This window comes from Kogia breviceps, chromosome 13, assembly GCF_026419965.1.
Source record: "Kogia breviceps isolate mKogBre1 chromosome 13, mKogBre1 haplotype 1, whole genome shotgun sequence".
Lineage (NCBI taxonomy): Eukaryota > Metazoa > Chordata > Mammalia > Artiodactyla > Physeteridae > Kogia > Kogia breviceps.
This window is the reverse complement of record NC_081322.1, coordinates 86,902,511-86,920,569: the sequence shown is the minus strand read 5'-3', so window position 1 is coordinate 86,920,569 and position 18,059 is coordinate 86,902,511. Positions and strand designations below refer to the sequence as shown.

The 18,059-nt window shown below is 36.1% G+C and overlaps 1 protein-coding gene across 7 annotated transcripts in view; it reads right to left on the bottom strand.

The window, feature by feature from the left end:
• The window catches only part of QKI (QKI, KH domain containing RNA binding), a 142,334-nt gene that overhangs the window by 92,493 nt on the left and 31,782 nt on the right, over window positions 1-18,059 (bottom strand). For all 7 annotated transcript variants that reach the window (XM_059082960.2, XM_059082959.2, XM_067011127.1 and 4 more), the window contains exon 2: window positions 14,203-14,345. In XM_059082960.2, coding sequence (XP_058938943.1) covers window positions 14,203-14,345 — 143 coding nt within the window. The remainder of the gene's footprint in view (window positions 1-14,202; window positions 14,346-18,059) is intronic.

Below are 18,059 nucleotides of genomic sequence, written 5' to 3'. Positions count from 1 at the left end.
AGCAACTGTTCAGAGAGAACTGTATTCTGGGGTTGGTTGCCAGAACACTGATGGCCAAATTTGGATTCCACCCTATACTAAATATTTAAGTCATGAGAGTCTACATTTTTTCACCACATTCCTTGCACAATTTTATCTCTGCATCCTTATTTTCCTTTCTATTTTCCACTTCTATCTTTAGCTTATACTACTACTTTGACAAAGAACCTTAACCCTTATCACGAACAGGACAGTGACAAAAATAATTATATAAATAATTATCACCCCTCCAACAGAAACTTCGAGTATTCATTAACAGAAGTTAATTTTTTTCAGAAGTCCAATGGGAAGAACAGATTGACTCTGAATATTGAAAAGTAAATTTTCCTCATTCACATGTCATCTGCATAAAAGACCAAAAAAATGAATGTTTATACTATCAGTTCCACAAAGACCGAGGGGTGGTTTCTATTAACTTATTCAATCAATTAAGTTACTGATTCTTATGCTTCCTACTTTTTTCTTGCATTTTAATCTTACTGTTAGTGTATCATTAGTAACACTAATATGCCAGAATTTACTGCTGTCAAGGCTTAAGAAGCCAGGACAGTTCTTCAATCTTCTGTACTCCAATGGCTTCTTACTTTGCCTTAGCTGCTCACCAGTACTGCCACATCTTACAAAAGTGATTCTCAAATGAAAAACGGGTAGTACACGTATAAGGATGGAAGAAAGCCCTCTTCCCTCCAGGGATTACGATATAAGTTTCTCCATCCCAAGTTGAGGAGAGGGAATGAAGTTTTATAGAATCTGTGACTATATATAGAGGTGGGGTTGGCAGGTTGCAGAAAAGTAGGAAGAGTCTGCTAAATGAACATAGAGCCAGGCCTGTTGATAGATTTTCTGTGATATGTGTGTTTTTTCTCTTTCTCAGACCCTCGTTCTAATATATTTTTACCCTGTACTGCATGAAGTTAGTCAATTCTAGATTGACTTGGATTTAAAGGCAACCTCTTAAAAAATTTCATGGAATTCTCTGTTAAGTACTAAGGGTAATTCAGACCAGCTGAGCAATTCCAGTAAAACAGGACACAGAAGGAAAAAACATCTGCTTGAATGCATCAGAGACCCAGCAAGACTGTGAAGAATTGCTAATTCAGAATCGTAGGGAGGACAGAGAATCAAGAGGATGTAAGCCTGGCTTTGGGGAACTCCTTTTCCTCCAGGTATGTTTGATGAATCTGGAGAGGACAGTTGAGAGCCTGAACTTCAAGGGACATGGGTTGGAGTGTGTAACCTACCTATGTGAGCTCCTCCCCATCCCCAGTCTTTGCTTTGGGTAGGGATCTGATGGGTGTGCATTCTGGGGGTAAAAGTGAACCCTAATTTCCTAGGCCCTTACAGACTCTGCATATCAACATCAAAACTGTCTCAACCTCAATAAGCAAAATTGTACTGAGGTGATCTTGGGTTGCTAGTTAACAGTAGGTACCTGTCAGAAGCTGACATGTATTCTCTCTGGAGGAAGATAACATAAACTTAGGCCTTATATTATTTTTGTAAGCTGTTTAGTAAATACATTATCTGACACACACTAGAAAATAACCAAACACACAAGAACGTAAAATGACATTAACAAAAATCTGAAGAAACAACAAGACAAAAGAAACAAATCCACCAGCACCAGGACTCTAGATATTAGAATTATTAGACCCAGGCTTTATAAGCATTATGTTTATTATGTGTAATATTGTTTAGTTTGAGTATTTTTCAGTAGAATAGGAAACAACCTTTCATTTTCAAATTCAACTTAATGAAACATGTATTCAAGGCTTCCTATGTGGCAGAGTGAAACAGATGCTAGGAATTTTTTTAAAAAGGAAGGGGAGGAAGAGGAAGAGGAGAAATTCTCCTTGCTCTCAAGAAATCTGTGAAAATGCCATTACTCTATTTGCTACCTTGATTGTTTCTTAAAATAAGTAGTCTTTGCCAGCTCTTCCTCAATAATAGTTGTGCTCTATACAGATCTTTTTCCAAAGTAACTCATATAGTTGATATACATTATATATCTCAAACATGGCAAAGAATGTCTGGAAAAAATGCATTACGAATGGAGGTACTTTAGCAGTTCAAATAACCAATATGTAATTGTTTTTTATTTGTGTCCTCTGTCAAAGTGGTTGGCCTCCACTTCATGACATACAAACACTTAGAAGACCCTCTGTGGGGCTTCCCTGGTGGCACAGTGGTTAAGTATCCACCTGCCAATACAGGGGACACGGCTTTGAGCCCTGGTCCAGGAAGATCCCACATGCCATGGAACAACTAAGCCCATGTGCCACAACTACTGAGCCTGTGCTCTAGAGCCCGCAAGCCACAACTACTGAGCCCACGTGCCACAACTACTGAAGCCCGCACGCCTAGAGCCCATGCTCCGCAACAAGAGACACCACCACAATGAGAAGCCTGCACTCTGCAACGAAGAGTAGGCCCCGCTCGCCACAACTAGAGAAATCCTGTGCACAGCAACGAAGACCCAACACAGCCAAAAATAAAAATAAATAATTTTTTTTTTTTTAAAGACCCTCTTTGGCACATTCTATTCTTTTCACATATTAAATCTCTTTTGCTGAAACCACAGCATTAAGATTACCTAGAAAAAGACTTCAACCATAGCTAAGTAATCCTCCCAATTATTATTTACTAAATAAAAAATGTTCTAAACCTAGTCAAAACCAACATATTAAATCTGTAACAAAATTTTCCTAACCTTATAAATGAACCAATCTCTACTGCACCACAACCAGCAAAAAACAGCTCAAAAGTGTTAAAGTGCATACCACTGAGATTCTAATACAACTGAAACCATCAAGGTCATCCTTCTCAAAATGGTATAAGTAGAGAAAGAAAAAAAATTAATCATAGCAGCTGCTTTGTCTACCACAACCAACTTCCAAGTTAATATCATTTGCCTTGCATTAAAATTCATTCTGTGTTGATTTATCATGCTAGTTTTGCAGCTTCAATCAATTAAACCAATGTCACAACACATTCAAAGAAATCATTTCGAACAGCCTAAGCTAAACTACAACTTTAAAGGCCAAAAGGGAAAGAAAGAAGAAAAAAGAGAGACATTCATTAATGCTACTGTTTAAGTACAGACCTTCTCTGTGGTTTACCAATTATATCTCTGCCGAGTGGCATGTTAATTTCTAAAGAAGAGGTTAACAACAGTCATGTCTAATGCTATTTGTTGCTGCTGACTTAATTTTAAATAGACATGACAGAGTTCCCCCAATGACAAAATATAAAGTATTATAGCAAATCTTTCCATTAACCTTTTAAAAAATGTACAATTAAAGATAAAACCCTCTGTGGCACACTATCAAATGAGAGAACTAATAAAAAATGGATTTCCAAAAGCATTTCAGTGAAACACTTCTAAGAAGTGTTAAACAGTAATTTCTGCTTAAAATTTTGGAAAAACAATTTTAAAAAGAAGATGTATTTCTTTGGATTGCTTTTCATACAATCAATTGATAATCTGTTTTTAAGTATTTTGTCTAGTATCTCTAAGGTGTTTTAGTTATATATCTTACAAACCTTACATCAGATCACATAAGCAATTTAGTAAGGTATCAAACACACACACACACACACACACAAATGTATATTTGTTGATAATAAATGTATATTTATTGATAAAGTCTTCTGCTTAGCAGATGCCCAAAAATGGACCACCTCAAGTGGTAGTCAACACTAGTAAGCCATCTTATGCAAATGTGTAAGATGAGACAAGAGTCGTGACTACTTAACATTACAACTGTTTTTAATTAAAAGTACCAGAATATTTTGTTTGATTTACTGTTTTATTAACTCGACTTATGGCAGCAAAGGAGAAAATGTTAACTATGCAGATTAAATTTAAAAGTTTGCTGCATCTAAAGTCACTCATTGTGAATTGCATAATGTTCTTCCAATATCTGAAACCATTACCCAATTCAGCAAATTAACTGCTCTTGTCATTTATGAACAAATAAAGTTTCAGCATATGTCTTTATGATTTTCACTTTCATCTACTCATTAATGTAAATGAAAATACCAACCAATATTCATGTCAGAACTATATTCATTCATCAACTGAAATCAGTTTGGCCATGGATAGAAGAGTTCGGTGGGGGGGGGGGGGGGCGGTGAGAGAAAATCAAGCAAAGTCTTCTGTTTAAGAAAAAAAAACAATGAATATATCAAAATGCCTCATACTTTTTGGGTAGACAAATGTCTTATCCCTTCTCTATGTTCATATTAATTCTAGATGAGCAGCCAAATATGTCTTCTTGAGCTATATAATAATTACTATAGGAACCATTTTGCAAAACCTTTCATATATTAGGCCTTTCTACACATCTTCTGTTGGTGGCACAGGGCTATGTAAGAAGAAACATTTACACCAACAGATGTAAAAGTGAAAAACTTGGTAACCAATAATAACCAAAATATGAAATCTATAGCACATGAATTTGGATATCCTAAATTAGGTCAAATCTTTATTCTTTGAGTATAGATATAATTGGGAAAGAGGCTGAAACCATACAAAACAAACTCAGGTGAATAAGACGATGATTATCATTGTGGAAGCTAAATAACAAGTACTTAGAAAAACAAAAAGTTATTTACCAACTAAAATAAAAACATAAAGGCAATGAAAGCCAACTGTGATCGCAGGGCATTCCTTGAAGTCAGAAACCAGCAACGGTGTGTGTGTGTGTGTGAGTGAATCCACTGTGCCTCACACAATATACAGCACTCAGAAGAAACTAGTTATTTGTTCAGATTGTTGGATAATACAATTTAAAAGGGTTCACAGAAATCACATAGTGATTTTTCACTCTCAGTAAAATCACTAAATAAGTTATAGGCAGCACAGGAACTCTTACACATTTCAGAAACTTCTTAAATGGTAAGCCTGACTGATCTAAGGATAAATTCCAAATGACAGAGTCAATGATGTCACAGAAACAAAACAACTATTATTTCCACTTTCCATTTCAATACGGAAGTATCCTGAGTGCTAGGATTATTTCACTCAACATTTCTTAGGTGCTGAGTACGCTGAAATATGTTCTACTATGAGTGTTGCAGTAAAAGCCAACTTCAATGCTTGGCACTTTACATGCAATAAGTCACTTAATCCTCACAACAACACTAGAAGACAGTTACCATTATCACCTACATTTAATGCATGAGAGGTTACAAAAGTAGTCCAAATCCTAGAACACCTAGATTGACTACAGAGTTCGGACACAGTAGGGCATAATGCCTCTCTATTCTAAAGACCTTAAACATATACACCCTGATCATACTAGATACTCATGTTTAGTTTTCTCATTCTTGTTAATCATTCAAAAAGTGTTTAGTACAAAGTTTATAAAACCTTCTTCAGATTCAAATTTACTTTCAGAATGAGTTCCATCTATGTCACAAAACATATCATTACCATACTACTTTTACATAACCACGCCTTGCCTTTTCAATATTGTCATGTCTTTTACTGATTAGGATCACTGCCTTAATAATCAACATACATATCCTTTTTACCTTAATCAAACCTTTTACATGAATGAAAGCCCTTATGTGATTATTAGTTCATCCACATAATTCAACTACAAATACGTGTAACTTCAAAAAAGAGACAGCGAGAGCGAGAGAGAAGAGTATGATTATTTGAGTCAAGACTGAGCTTATAAGTGTTACCTCAGACCCTGAAGATGAGTCTAGGAGATCAAATACTTAGTAATTCTGACCACAGATTATGAATACAGTCTAAGGCTCTTTGAAATTGTCTTCTCAAGTTTTGCTGCATAAATAGCAGCCTCATACACTGTTCCAAAAGTACTAATTCAGCTCTTAAAGAGACCTGCTCTTTTTTGGCACAGATTTTAGTTCCATTTAACTTACTGGTAACTTCTTTTATATTAACCCTGCTTCAATGCTCCTAAATTGTTAAGTACAACTCAGTTTACAGGGATTTTTAATTATTATATTCTATTAATATAGTACTTTTATCATCTCTTACTCTTGGTTCCTCTACAATATTATCCTCCACATGTAACAGACTAAGAAATCTTAATATTTTCATTGTTTAATCTGTCCCCTTGTGTTCTGAATTTCAACTGCCATTTCCTTCGTTCAGGCTCTTGCTACTGAATGACACCGAAATTTTACTGGTTTATACTCAGATCTCCTCTTTGGCCTTCATGTTTCTAATTACTTCTCAAATTTTGTTTTTCTTTTTTTTTAGTCTGTCCTTAAAACTGCAAATTTATACTGCTTTTATACAATCTTACAAATAAAAAGGCAAGAACGTAATCAATCATTGTTCTGTAACCCCAAACAACACAACATGATACATTTTTTTAAACTCAATCAATTCCTTACCAAGTAATAAAGAAAAAATTGTCATACCAATATGAAACATGGAGATGGCCAAGTTCATGCTAGGTAGGCTACTTATTGATACTATTTTTGAACTTAGGAAAAGCAGTGTTCTACTGAAGTCAAAAATTAGATTTCAGGAAGTCCCTAATTTATTATGAACTATTTTGTTCTAAAGGGCTGGGTTTCTTAAGACATATAATATGCTTTCCCAATGAAATAGTGAAATTTAGTTCCAAGGCTAATCACTGAAAAGTTCTATTTCAATGTCCATGGGGTAAAGTTAAGGCAGGTTCTATCAAAAACTACAGTAGTTTTCTGCTCAAATTGGAACCAAAAGAAGGCATATATGATGAGTTCATTTACTCACAAAATAAATTTAGTTCACCTATGATAAGCAGGCACAAAAATGGGTGGCCAAGCTCAAGTGGTATAACCTTGGACTACTCCACACCCCATTTCATTTGCCAACTTTCGAGGGGAGAGGGTTAGGATTCCGAAGATTCTGTTATTGACTGCTTCACTCACTTCCAGGAGAGACTGCCCTCCCAAAACGGGCCAAGAGCAGATCAGCACCTTGAGCTTTCCTTTAATATCTAACAGAAACATCCAACAGCCTGGAAAGGCAGGTTTCTCTCCAATCTTTGTATTTTATCCTTTGATTACTTCAGTGAGAATCTTAGAGATATGGAGGTTGATGCCTGTAATTAGGTTTCCATATAATTCCAAAAGTCCTATGTAACAATAATTTTAACAGAGCAGATCCTAACAAACTCTTTTTGGATAAGATAAATCACAGATTTATTTCTATCTCAACTGAGCCTGGAAAACATTTGCTTACAAGCAATAATTCTTCCCTAAAACCAAACTCCATCTTTTAACTTGTTCTTCTAGACACTAGTCCTTTTTAATAACAAAATATATTACTTACAAAAGAAAGCATTCACATTTTAAGACTCTGAGAAGGCTTATTTTAAAAACTGTTAAATTTTGAAAAAAACTGAGCTAAACAAAATTTGTTTTCAGACTGTCTTGAAATCCTTTTTGGAATAATTTCTATTAACATCCTAAGAAATTTGGTATAACTCAGACCACAAAGAGCCTATTAAATATTTGGTACACAGTAGCACCTCAATATATCCTTGCAGAATGAAATAAAAATGAAACTTCAAAACCAAATGTCATGAAATTGACCTTCACTAAATTGATCTGTTTGAAGTTACAAGTCAACAATAACAGTTTCTCTACCTAAAACTTAGACATGCTCTATATTATCAAATTGTACTGCTAAGTTAAAAACTCCAAGAGGTTAATATGTAATCTGAAACACTTCACAACGGCATTCCATAAAAGTATGTATCTAACCTTCTTCAAATCAACAATCTATCTTTAAGAGTTTCCTGTATAAACTATCAAAGAAGAGATGTGCAGATGTTTTAAAATATTTTCACTTATAATTAATATCATATCCTGCCAAAAATCAAGGCTTAACCTTGGTATTGAGAAGAGAGACTTAGTAGATCATTAAATTTTGACTTAACGTCCATTTGTTTCTCAGAAGAAAAAGGTGAAAGTAGTTTATATCAAGCCTTTCAACACAATAAGAAAGCCACAAGAGTCAAAGGAACAAAGGCTTAAGTAAAGATAACCAACTGCATTGACCCCTTCTCTTTTCATAACTCCTCCAAAACAAATGCCAGCTCAACAGGCAATTTGCAGATGACAATCTTGAGACAGTGAAACGTACGAATAACTCCATACTAACTCTGAAGCTGTGACTAGCCAAACTTTACCTGCAAGCCCAAGAGAAATAAATTGAAAGGTGACTTAAAACTCATACTCCACCACTGACAGACTATTATTATGAGCTATAGTGTGTACTGTGAAAAATATTATAAATCTACATTATTTATAGTTGCCGTGCTGAAATCCTACAAGCTGGAAAAAATATTTGAAAGGGCATTTACCCATTGTACAACCCTTTGACAGTATGTGTCACCACGCATAGCCTAGACCCAAGACAAACCTTTTAACGCTATAATCATTGAAAACTAAAACCTATTTTAAAAACATCAGAAAATCAAAGTTATCTTCATATAACATTTCTGGGGAAAGTCTCACTACAATTTAATCATAACATATCCCAAGCTAACAGCATCGCAATCTAATCTGTTCATGTATATACAGGCTAACTAATATCCCTAACAGCTAGACCCTGCCAATATTTGAAACTTATTCTACCACTCTGGCAGATCCTATAAAACAATTTCTCAGAACCCAAAAACAATAACCAGGCAAATTTAATGACAGAATTATTACTGACTCATTAAAACATAATTATCTTTTACTTATATCAATCAGAGTTAACTCCATTCATATACTGTTTATAAGATCTTCATGGATTCAAACAAGTCCTTAATAAACTGGCCAGATCAACACTTTGATGGCCTATGCATTAACTTTAGTCTTCAACCATGTCAGTCATTTTATGAATGTATGATAAACTTAAATAGTCTTAAATGATAATGCAACAGCCTTTCTCTTTCATATCACACTGCGGGCTCCTTCAAGGATAGGAATTTTTCCCTTAGTCATGATCATAAGGACCGTACTCAGTGCTCTATCCAGATACCATATATTTGTTACCTTCATTCCTCTAAATAATTCTATGAGGTAGACCTTATGATCTTATAGACAAGGAAACAGATTCTAAAGTTTACATGTGCTCAAAGCCAGTGTGAGAGTCTTAATTATTTTTTGCTAATATTTATTCTAGTCCCCTTCTTATGTGGACGGCGTGACTTGATGATGCAGTTTATCAACCTCAGCACTTACTGACATTTGGAGCAGGATAATTCCTGGTTGCCGGGGCTGTCCTGTGCATTGTAGGATGTTTAGAAGCAGTCCTGGCATCTACCCACTAGAGGCCACTAGTACTCCCGCCAAGTTTTGACAACCAAAAATAGCTCTAGAAATTGCCAAATGCCCCAGATGGGCAAAATCATCCAGTTGACAATCACTGAGCTAATGGAATGTTAGCTGATGGAAGAAGGGTAGAGGTCTTACACGTGTTTAAGCAATTTGGCTTGGCTTGGCTCTGACACTCCAGTGACCTGCCATGAAAAGAGCTTGCTCCAAGTAGCTGCTGCCCCTTTGGGCTGAGCCCAGCAGGAACATAAAGGTAATCTAAACCCACCCAGAGCCAGCCTAGACCAACCTCGGCTAAGCCCAATCAGCAGAACTGCAGCCAACATACAGTGTAGACTAAATAAAGAGCACAGAAATCAATGCTTGTTATTTTATGCCACTGAGTTTTAGGATAGCTTACATGGAGCACTGCTGTGAGAACTGTTGACAAATACAGCCAGGAAGGCACTAAGCCAGGATTCAAAACCTAGGCCTGAATGGCTCAAAAACCCACTATCACCTCAACTATGTCAAAGTGTTTTCTCTACTAAATTAATATCCCCACCTCCAGGACATGCTTAGTACACAGTAGAGATGCAATAAAAGTCTGCTTTATTAATAAGTATAAATATTAATAAATGTGTAAAATTTTTAATACATTTTCAACAAGCTACTCATATTACCTTCTCATTCCCATACCATTAAGCCACTGATTCAAAAACATTGCGAAGGACACTATACGGCACTATCTAATTCCTCAAACGTGATCTAAGACTTTCTTTTCTTGTCAGTCCCAGAGCTATACAGTCAACTCCAAAACAATACCTCCAAATTAACACTTACTTTTATAAATAAGTTGCTATGTGCAAACTCAAAAGGCAACATATTTTTTTTAAATTTCAGCAATATTTGAAAGAGTGAGGCTTTCATACAGATACACACAACAAATATTTATTATACATCTACCGTTTACTAGACGTTATCCTAGGCAGTGAGAATACAAAAAAGGGAAAAATCCCCACCGTCATGGAGCTTACATTCTGGTAATACTTACACAGCATAATGGCATTTTCCAAGTGCTTTACATGTATTAACTCACTTATAACCCCTCATAAGCCTGTGAGAGACTATCTCCATTACAGAGATGAGGAAACTAAGAACCGGACTTGCCCAAAGTCACAATACAAGCAGCAGAGCCACCCAGGAGTCTGAGTCCCTACTTTTGACCACTATGCTACACTGCCCCTTTGAAGCTTTAATAAAGCATTTCTGAGTCAAATAGGATGAATTCACTCACAAAATCGAGCCTACATACAAAAGGGGGAGGTGAGAGAGAAGCATACGTAATGATCTCTAAGACATATTAAGAAAAACAGAAGTAAGAAGAATGCATATTTGTTTCATCGTGGCCAATATCTAATTCATAATTCTGAAATAAAATCTTTTCCATACTGCCAAACTCAGACACACAACACACGCCCTTGTTTTATTTTGTTTAACATTATTTAATTTTTTTTAAAGATGAGATACAGTTCCTAGTACAGACTACAAAACAGTTACTATTCATTTGGTATGTACTGATAACCTCAAAGAAAAACTATATGCGGATCCCAATTTTGCCAAATTCTTTTAACAGAAATTTAAAATCAAGGTATTAAAAAAATGATCTGGAGAACCAAAATGGCTTTATACCTGTTTCTCTCCTATGAATAACTAAATTTCTCATTTAAAAAGCTTTGATAAAATAGACACTTTTGGGTGACAAGAATCATCCACAACTCATATACCCACCTGCCTATTTGACATGCCCACATCTGGATGTCTGACTTCAAACTCAACACCTCTAAATCAGAACCTAAGCCCCACCCCCAAACCTGCTCTTCCCTCAGTCTTTCACAGCTCAAGAACTGGTGATTCTGTTACTCCAATCAATCGAAACCTCTGAGCTATTCCTAATTTTCCCTCACACCCCATATCCAACCTACCAGCAAATTTTGTTGGCTCCAAGTCATCAATTATGAAGGATCCAAGCATTCTAAGTCCTCCTGTTCAAGTTCCTCCTCTGCCCCCTAGCTGGTCTCCCTGCTGTCACCATCACCCACAGCCTTTCTCCACACAGAAGCCAGAATGAATCTATTAAAACCCAACTGAGCCCACAGCACTCCCTGGCTTTCCATTTCACTCAGTAGTACAGGAAATCCCTACCGGGACCCAGGGACCCACAGCCGCTTGAGCATAGGGCCCCTCTGCTAACTTTCTAATAACCTCGCATCTTACTACACTTCCCAGGCGTGCTCATGCCTCAGAATCACTGCACTGCTGGTCACTCTGCCTGGAATGTTCTTCCCCCAGGCGATTTCATGCCTTCCTCCCCATCACTCCATTCATGCCTCTGCATTCCCTTCATCTTATAAGAGATTCCTCGACTATAAACACATAGCTACTGTTTATCTGCTCACTCCACTTTTTTTTCCACAGCACTGACTGAACCTAAAAAAAATATTCATTTGTTTATTGTCTGTCTCTGCTACTGCAATGCCTGCTCCACAAGAGCAGAGACATTCAGTTCACCACCGCTTCCTGCCTTCTGAAACAATGCCTGGTAAAAGGACCCTACGTGATTACCTGTTAGCCCAGCTTGTGATGACAATGTAAACAAATGAGAGCAGTGCTTCTCAAACTTTAGCATGCATCAATATTATCTACAAGGCTTGGAAGGCAGACTGCTGGGCTTTAGCCCCAGAGTTGCTGACTCATCTAGTCTGGGGTGGGGCTTGATCATTTACAAGTTCCTAGGAGATGTGGATACTATAGTCCTGGGACCACATTTTGACAACCACTGAACTAGACAATGTTTCGCTCCAAAACACGTGTCAACAACTGTAGTTGACCATGACAGTGAATCTCAACTGGTGGAAAAAGGATAGGAATAGAGTAAAAAGGTGCCTCCCCCTGGACCCACAATATAAAATACATCTCTTCTGACTTAGAGGATTATACAGAACATGTGTCTTTTAAGTAATGCAATATAAACATCATTCCCTGAATAGCATTTTTTTTAAAGAATGGGGACCAGGCAGATTAAGGTTATATTCTCTAACACAGTCTCATGCTCTTACCTATTCTGTGTTAATGGCTTGTGCTGAATCCTTATCCTTTAGAGTTCAAACAAGCAGATGAGAAGGCTGGTATGTTTTAGGAGATACTGAAATACCCAAAAGTAGTAGACTCCAATGGGGACAGCTGCCCAAATCACAATTTAGCACACCAAGGAATCATCCAATACCCAGAATAGGTCCAGCGTGGTCACGTCTAGGTTATGTCAGTTAACCCCAGGCCTAACTCATGGCAGACTGGTCCAAAATACATTCTCTCTCCCAAGAATCTGAAGTTTGAAGATAAAATCTGAGAGGCACTGATGCCAAATTATGTTAAGAGCAAGGCTCTCAATAGGGAAGGTCTAAACTCCCACTGCTGAGATTCTCAGAACTGCCCTGGTTCCTGTGTTATACGAAGCTTTGTTCTCCAGCTATTCCTTTAACCCTCTGTAGCACACCCAATTATCTTCCAACAAACTCTTTCTTTGCCTATGTTATCCAGAACTGTTTACATATTCGCAACCAAAAATACTTACTAAAAAAGAGTAAATGTATTAGCTTGTAAGAAAACTATATTAGAAACGCATCTTATGAAATAGCAACACTTTTTCCCCATTAACTCAACTTATGACATTTACTTCCCATCTCCAAACTACAATACTTATCCATACAATCAATGCAACTTAGGGTACACATCACATTTTTGACCTTATAATACCAACTCTTTCTTGTATTTCCTTTCAGAAAAGTCCTCTGTAACACAGCAAAAAGCCATCAATTTGCCTTTACATATTCAGTAGGTACTGGATACCTATTATGTGCCAATATTATGTACACTGGGAATATAGTAGAAAATAACAAAAACCGGTTCTTGTTTTAAGTACCTTATATTGTGCTGCGGAGATAAGAAAATAAACAAATAAAAAAGAAAAATATCAGATAATAAGTGCTATTGCAGAGAAATAGAGACTTAAGAAAAATAATGAGTAACCAGATTGCTTTTAGATAAAATGGTCAGAGGAGTCCTCTCTAAAGTGACACTTAAGCTAAAAACTTAATGACAAGAAGAAGCCAGCCGGTTAAGATCAATGCACAGAAAACACAAAGGTACCTGGGCTGGGAACAGACTTAACTTATTCTTAACAGTCAATGTAACTGCAGTATGTTGAGGAAGAGGGAAAATCATTTAAGATGAGGTCAGAAATAAAAAGGACCATATCATGTAGGGCTTTGTAACCAAAGGCAAAGAGTTGGAGCCTTTTATAAATTAATTGTATAGTATAAGGAGGCTATCTGCAACAAGATACGCGGAGAATAGCTGAACAAGGAACTGAGATGAAAAAAATATTATAAATAGTGGTTATGATAAAAATTTTAGCGCAAGGAACCCTAGGTGTCCTACAGTCTAACCTCTCATTTTTCTGAAAGGATGACACAACTTCGCTGAGGTCATATCAAAGACAAGCACAAAGTTGTACTTGTTGCTCTCTGACATTCAGGCCAAAGCTCTCTCCATAATTCTTGCCTCAATTTGAAATCTAGAACCAAGTCTTTACTGGGTTCTAGACTTCCAAAGAGACACAGCAGCATTCAAATGAAAACATATTTTTTAAAAGAATTTTTTATTAAATTATCCATACCAAAGTATTCATGCCTCTAGTCCCTCACATTTAATTTTTTTTAAAAGCAGCTGACAATGCTTAACTATTTACCATCAGATATATCTCTTCCCGAAGTATGTGAAGCAGGAAAAAAACATTGAATATAAACAAAATATACTTACATCTGGGTATTCTTTTACAGGCACATAAAGTTTCTCTTGTAACTGAACAATAGGTCCCACAGCATCAGGCAATTCTGCACTCCTTTTCTCTGTACTGCCATTTAATGTGTCATTGTACATGTCTTTCCGTACTCTGCTAATTTCTGTTAAAAGTAAAAATTTTAAATGTGTTAGACAAAAAAATATTCTTACTAGCCCAGGAAAAAAAAAAAATAAGAGGGTAGGGGAGGATTTCATTGATAAAGTGTTAAAACTCAAAGAAGAGCTGTTGACCTAGTCTGTCATTCTCTGGATTAAGTCTACATTTAACAGAACTACAGTCTTAATTAATTTCTACCAGAAATCAAACTTATACCAAATAATATATTTTATTAAAAATAACTTCATTGGAAGCACAGAGTCTTAACCACTGGACCGCCAGGGAAGTCCCCAAAATAACTTCAGAGCCCAAGCTTTTATTCACTACGATACAGACCAGTTGTTTTACATAATTTCTCCATGCCTAAAAAAACCCAGTCATTCCAAATGATAGCTTCAGCCAAATAACTATCCTAAGAATGCCTATAAGACAAACCTAATACCAAAGCTTCCTTTATACTTCAGAACTAACCTATCTGAATGAGATTTAAACCGGACCACTTCCTCAGATATTTTAGGTATCTTTGGAATATCCAAAAAGAGATGTCCAATAGATACACAAAATTTAAGTTTAGCAGAAGTCTGAGTCTGATACCCGAATGTATTGGTTAAAGCTACAGGAACAGAAGAGATGTCTTAGAGGGGGTATAGGGAGAAGGAAGAACTGAATGACCCTAGCACCATTTAAGGGATGAGGAAAATAAGATCCAAACCAAGAAGAAATGGAGGTAGACAGAAGAATCAGGGAAGAGAAGCATCAAAGAAGCTGAAAATGACAGATTCCAAGACAGGGTGATCATCAGTATCAAATACCACACAAGTACCGTAAGGCAAAGAGCCAAAGAGGGTAGTACCTTGGATGTGACCACTAAGCCATCGGTGATCGGAAGTTTTGAGGAAAAGATGGTATGGAGATTAAACTATGAGTTAATGAATGAAATAAAAGAGAGATACCTAAAGTCCATGACCTTTTTAAAACAATTATTATGACAGTTCTCAGGTATGAATATCACTTCTAAAAAAAATTATGAGAAATCTATCTTAATAGATCAAGTCCTATACAAAGATATCAATTAATTCAAAGATATCAATTAGTTCTTCAAGAGTTCTTTATTAAGCTTCCATAGGCCCTTGCCCACTGGAATTCACTGTCTAATAAGGGTTGTCATTATTAATTTAGCTGAATGCATCTGTAACCGTCTCTCCACGCTATGGATTATGTCCTCCTTGGGGAAAAAGCTTGTGTCCATTAGTATTTAAAAACAAAATTCCGGGTTTCCCTGGTGGCGCAGTGGCTAAGAATCCGCCTGCCAATGCAGGAGACACGGATTTGATCCCTGGTCCAGGAAGATCCCACATGCCGTGGAGCAACTAAGCCCGTGTGCCACAACTACTGAGCCTGCGCTCTAGAGCCCACGAGCCACAGCTATTGAGCCCGCGTGCCACAACTACTGAAGCCCGTGCACCTAGAGCCCGTGCTCCGCAACAAGAGAAGCCACCGCAATGAGAAGCCCGTGCACCACAGCCAAGAGTAGCCCCCACTGGCCGCAACTAGAGAAAAGCCTGCGTGCAGCAACAAAGACCCAATGCAGCCCCAAAATGAATTAATTAATTTTAAAAATAAATAATAAAATTCCCAAAGAATTAATTATAAATAAGAAAATTCAGGTAAGATGACTAGGTTAAAGAATATATAAATATACAAAAAACAGTAACTTCATATTAAGTTGTATCTGTATGCCTTCCAAACATAGAATTTCAATTTATTGCTGTAAAGGAACTATCAAATTTCACACTTTAATTTTCTTAACTAGTTATTTAAATCACTTTCAGTTAAATAAAATCCACTGCAGTAAAAAGGCATGATCAAAGGTGTTCTCACCCAGTTATAAAGACTGTCAATGAAAATACTGCACTACAATACATTTTCTGCTTCAGTGATGGCAATACTCATTTTATAACGAATCTTATCTCTTAAATAACAATTTGCTTGTCAAAGTTTACCAAATGTTTATCTCTGTATAGAAAGTGAACTCTTTTTAAAAAAAAAATCAAAAGAAGGTACCTTGTGTTTAACTACATTATAAGGACAAGAGTTGATTCTTTAAGTTCTTTTTTATACTTCTATTCTCATAATGAAATCTTTCTCAAAGATGTCCAGTATCAAATTAGTGTTTATCTTAAATTAGCATATGACAGCAATTCTCAAATCAAATTTCCAATGACCTACAATTTAAATATAAATGGTTGTTTACATAATTATGTAATTACAGCAAGTAATTAACCAGAGGGCATTAGAAAAATTTAATTAAAATTGCACATATATCCTTTAGTCAAGGTCTCTATGTAAAGGCACTTTCAACATTAGTTTATTACATTAAAATTTCCTCCTCAAAAACTGCCCAATTCTTATTATGAAGTTAATAACACTCATATAAAAACCTGACAATAGCATAAAAGAAAACCACAAATAAAATTTGCTTGTAGATAGAGATGCAAATATCCTAAGTGAACAAGCTCCACCAGCCACACATTAAAAGAATAATGCACCAAGACAAAGTGGAATTTACAGCATGAATGTGAGAATAATTCAATATTTTTTAAAAAATCTTTAAACATAGTAATACAGTAGGTTGAAGAGGAAAAAATGATTTTCAGGAAACAAATTTATCAAACTTAGCAAAACCAAGAAAATCCATTATAAATAAGAAAATTCAGGTTAGATGACTAGATTTAAAAATAATATACAAAACCCAACAACTTCATATAACCAATTAGATGATGTAATGGAAGAAAAGATACATTTACCACTTAAGTTGTATTTCTCTAAACATTTTTGTGATTATTTAATACCTTAGAGTTCCATGAAATTCTGTTACCTGCTGTATCCCCAGCTCTTACAATAGTGCCTGGAATACAGTGGGTCCTCAATTAATACTCAGTAAATTGAACAGATGGATGGGTGAATGAAGAGAGGAATGAACTAGGTTCTAGGGCATTAAACAAGTCATGGCCCCAGTTCTCAGAGAAGTTAGTCTAATATGGGAGGTATATAAACAAACAGATACTCTAAGGTAGAAAGAAGAACAGTAAAAGGTATGGATTAGAGATGTGAAAGCAGGTGTCATCAACTCTGCCACAGATAGGGTATTAAAGTCAAGAGGACAGGAACTCTCACCTGTTTTCTAATGACAGGAGTATGTGAAGTAAAATTACAATGTAATTATATATTCTACTTAAAATTTTAAAATCCTTCTACCGTGTTTCTTCCAGTATCTAAGATATCACTCAATTTAATAATAGAAAACAAATTAAGACAGTTTGAGTTCTCAAAGAATTTACAATTTTCACTGTAAACTCTAACCAGCTGAGTACTACCTTTATCAACAGCATCTTTCTAGTCAACAAATCATTAGCACTTCCTGGCACATTACTTAGGACACTAGAGTCAAACAAGTTCTGATTCCAGTTCTAATAGTAACTGTGTGATTTCAGACAAGTCTCCTATTTACCCTCCCTGTGCCTGTACCTCATATGATTGAAGGTTGCTTATTGAATGACTTCAGTGAATCCACTGGTTTCCAACCTTAGGAGGCAAAGACTCATTTATTGTTTTTCCCATAACTCCAATGTTTTTTAAAAGTTTTGTCTCCAAGGCTTTTCAGTCTTTAAGGCCTGGCAATCAGAGCTTTTGTTAACGTTAACCTAGCCAAAATATT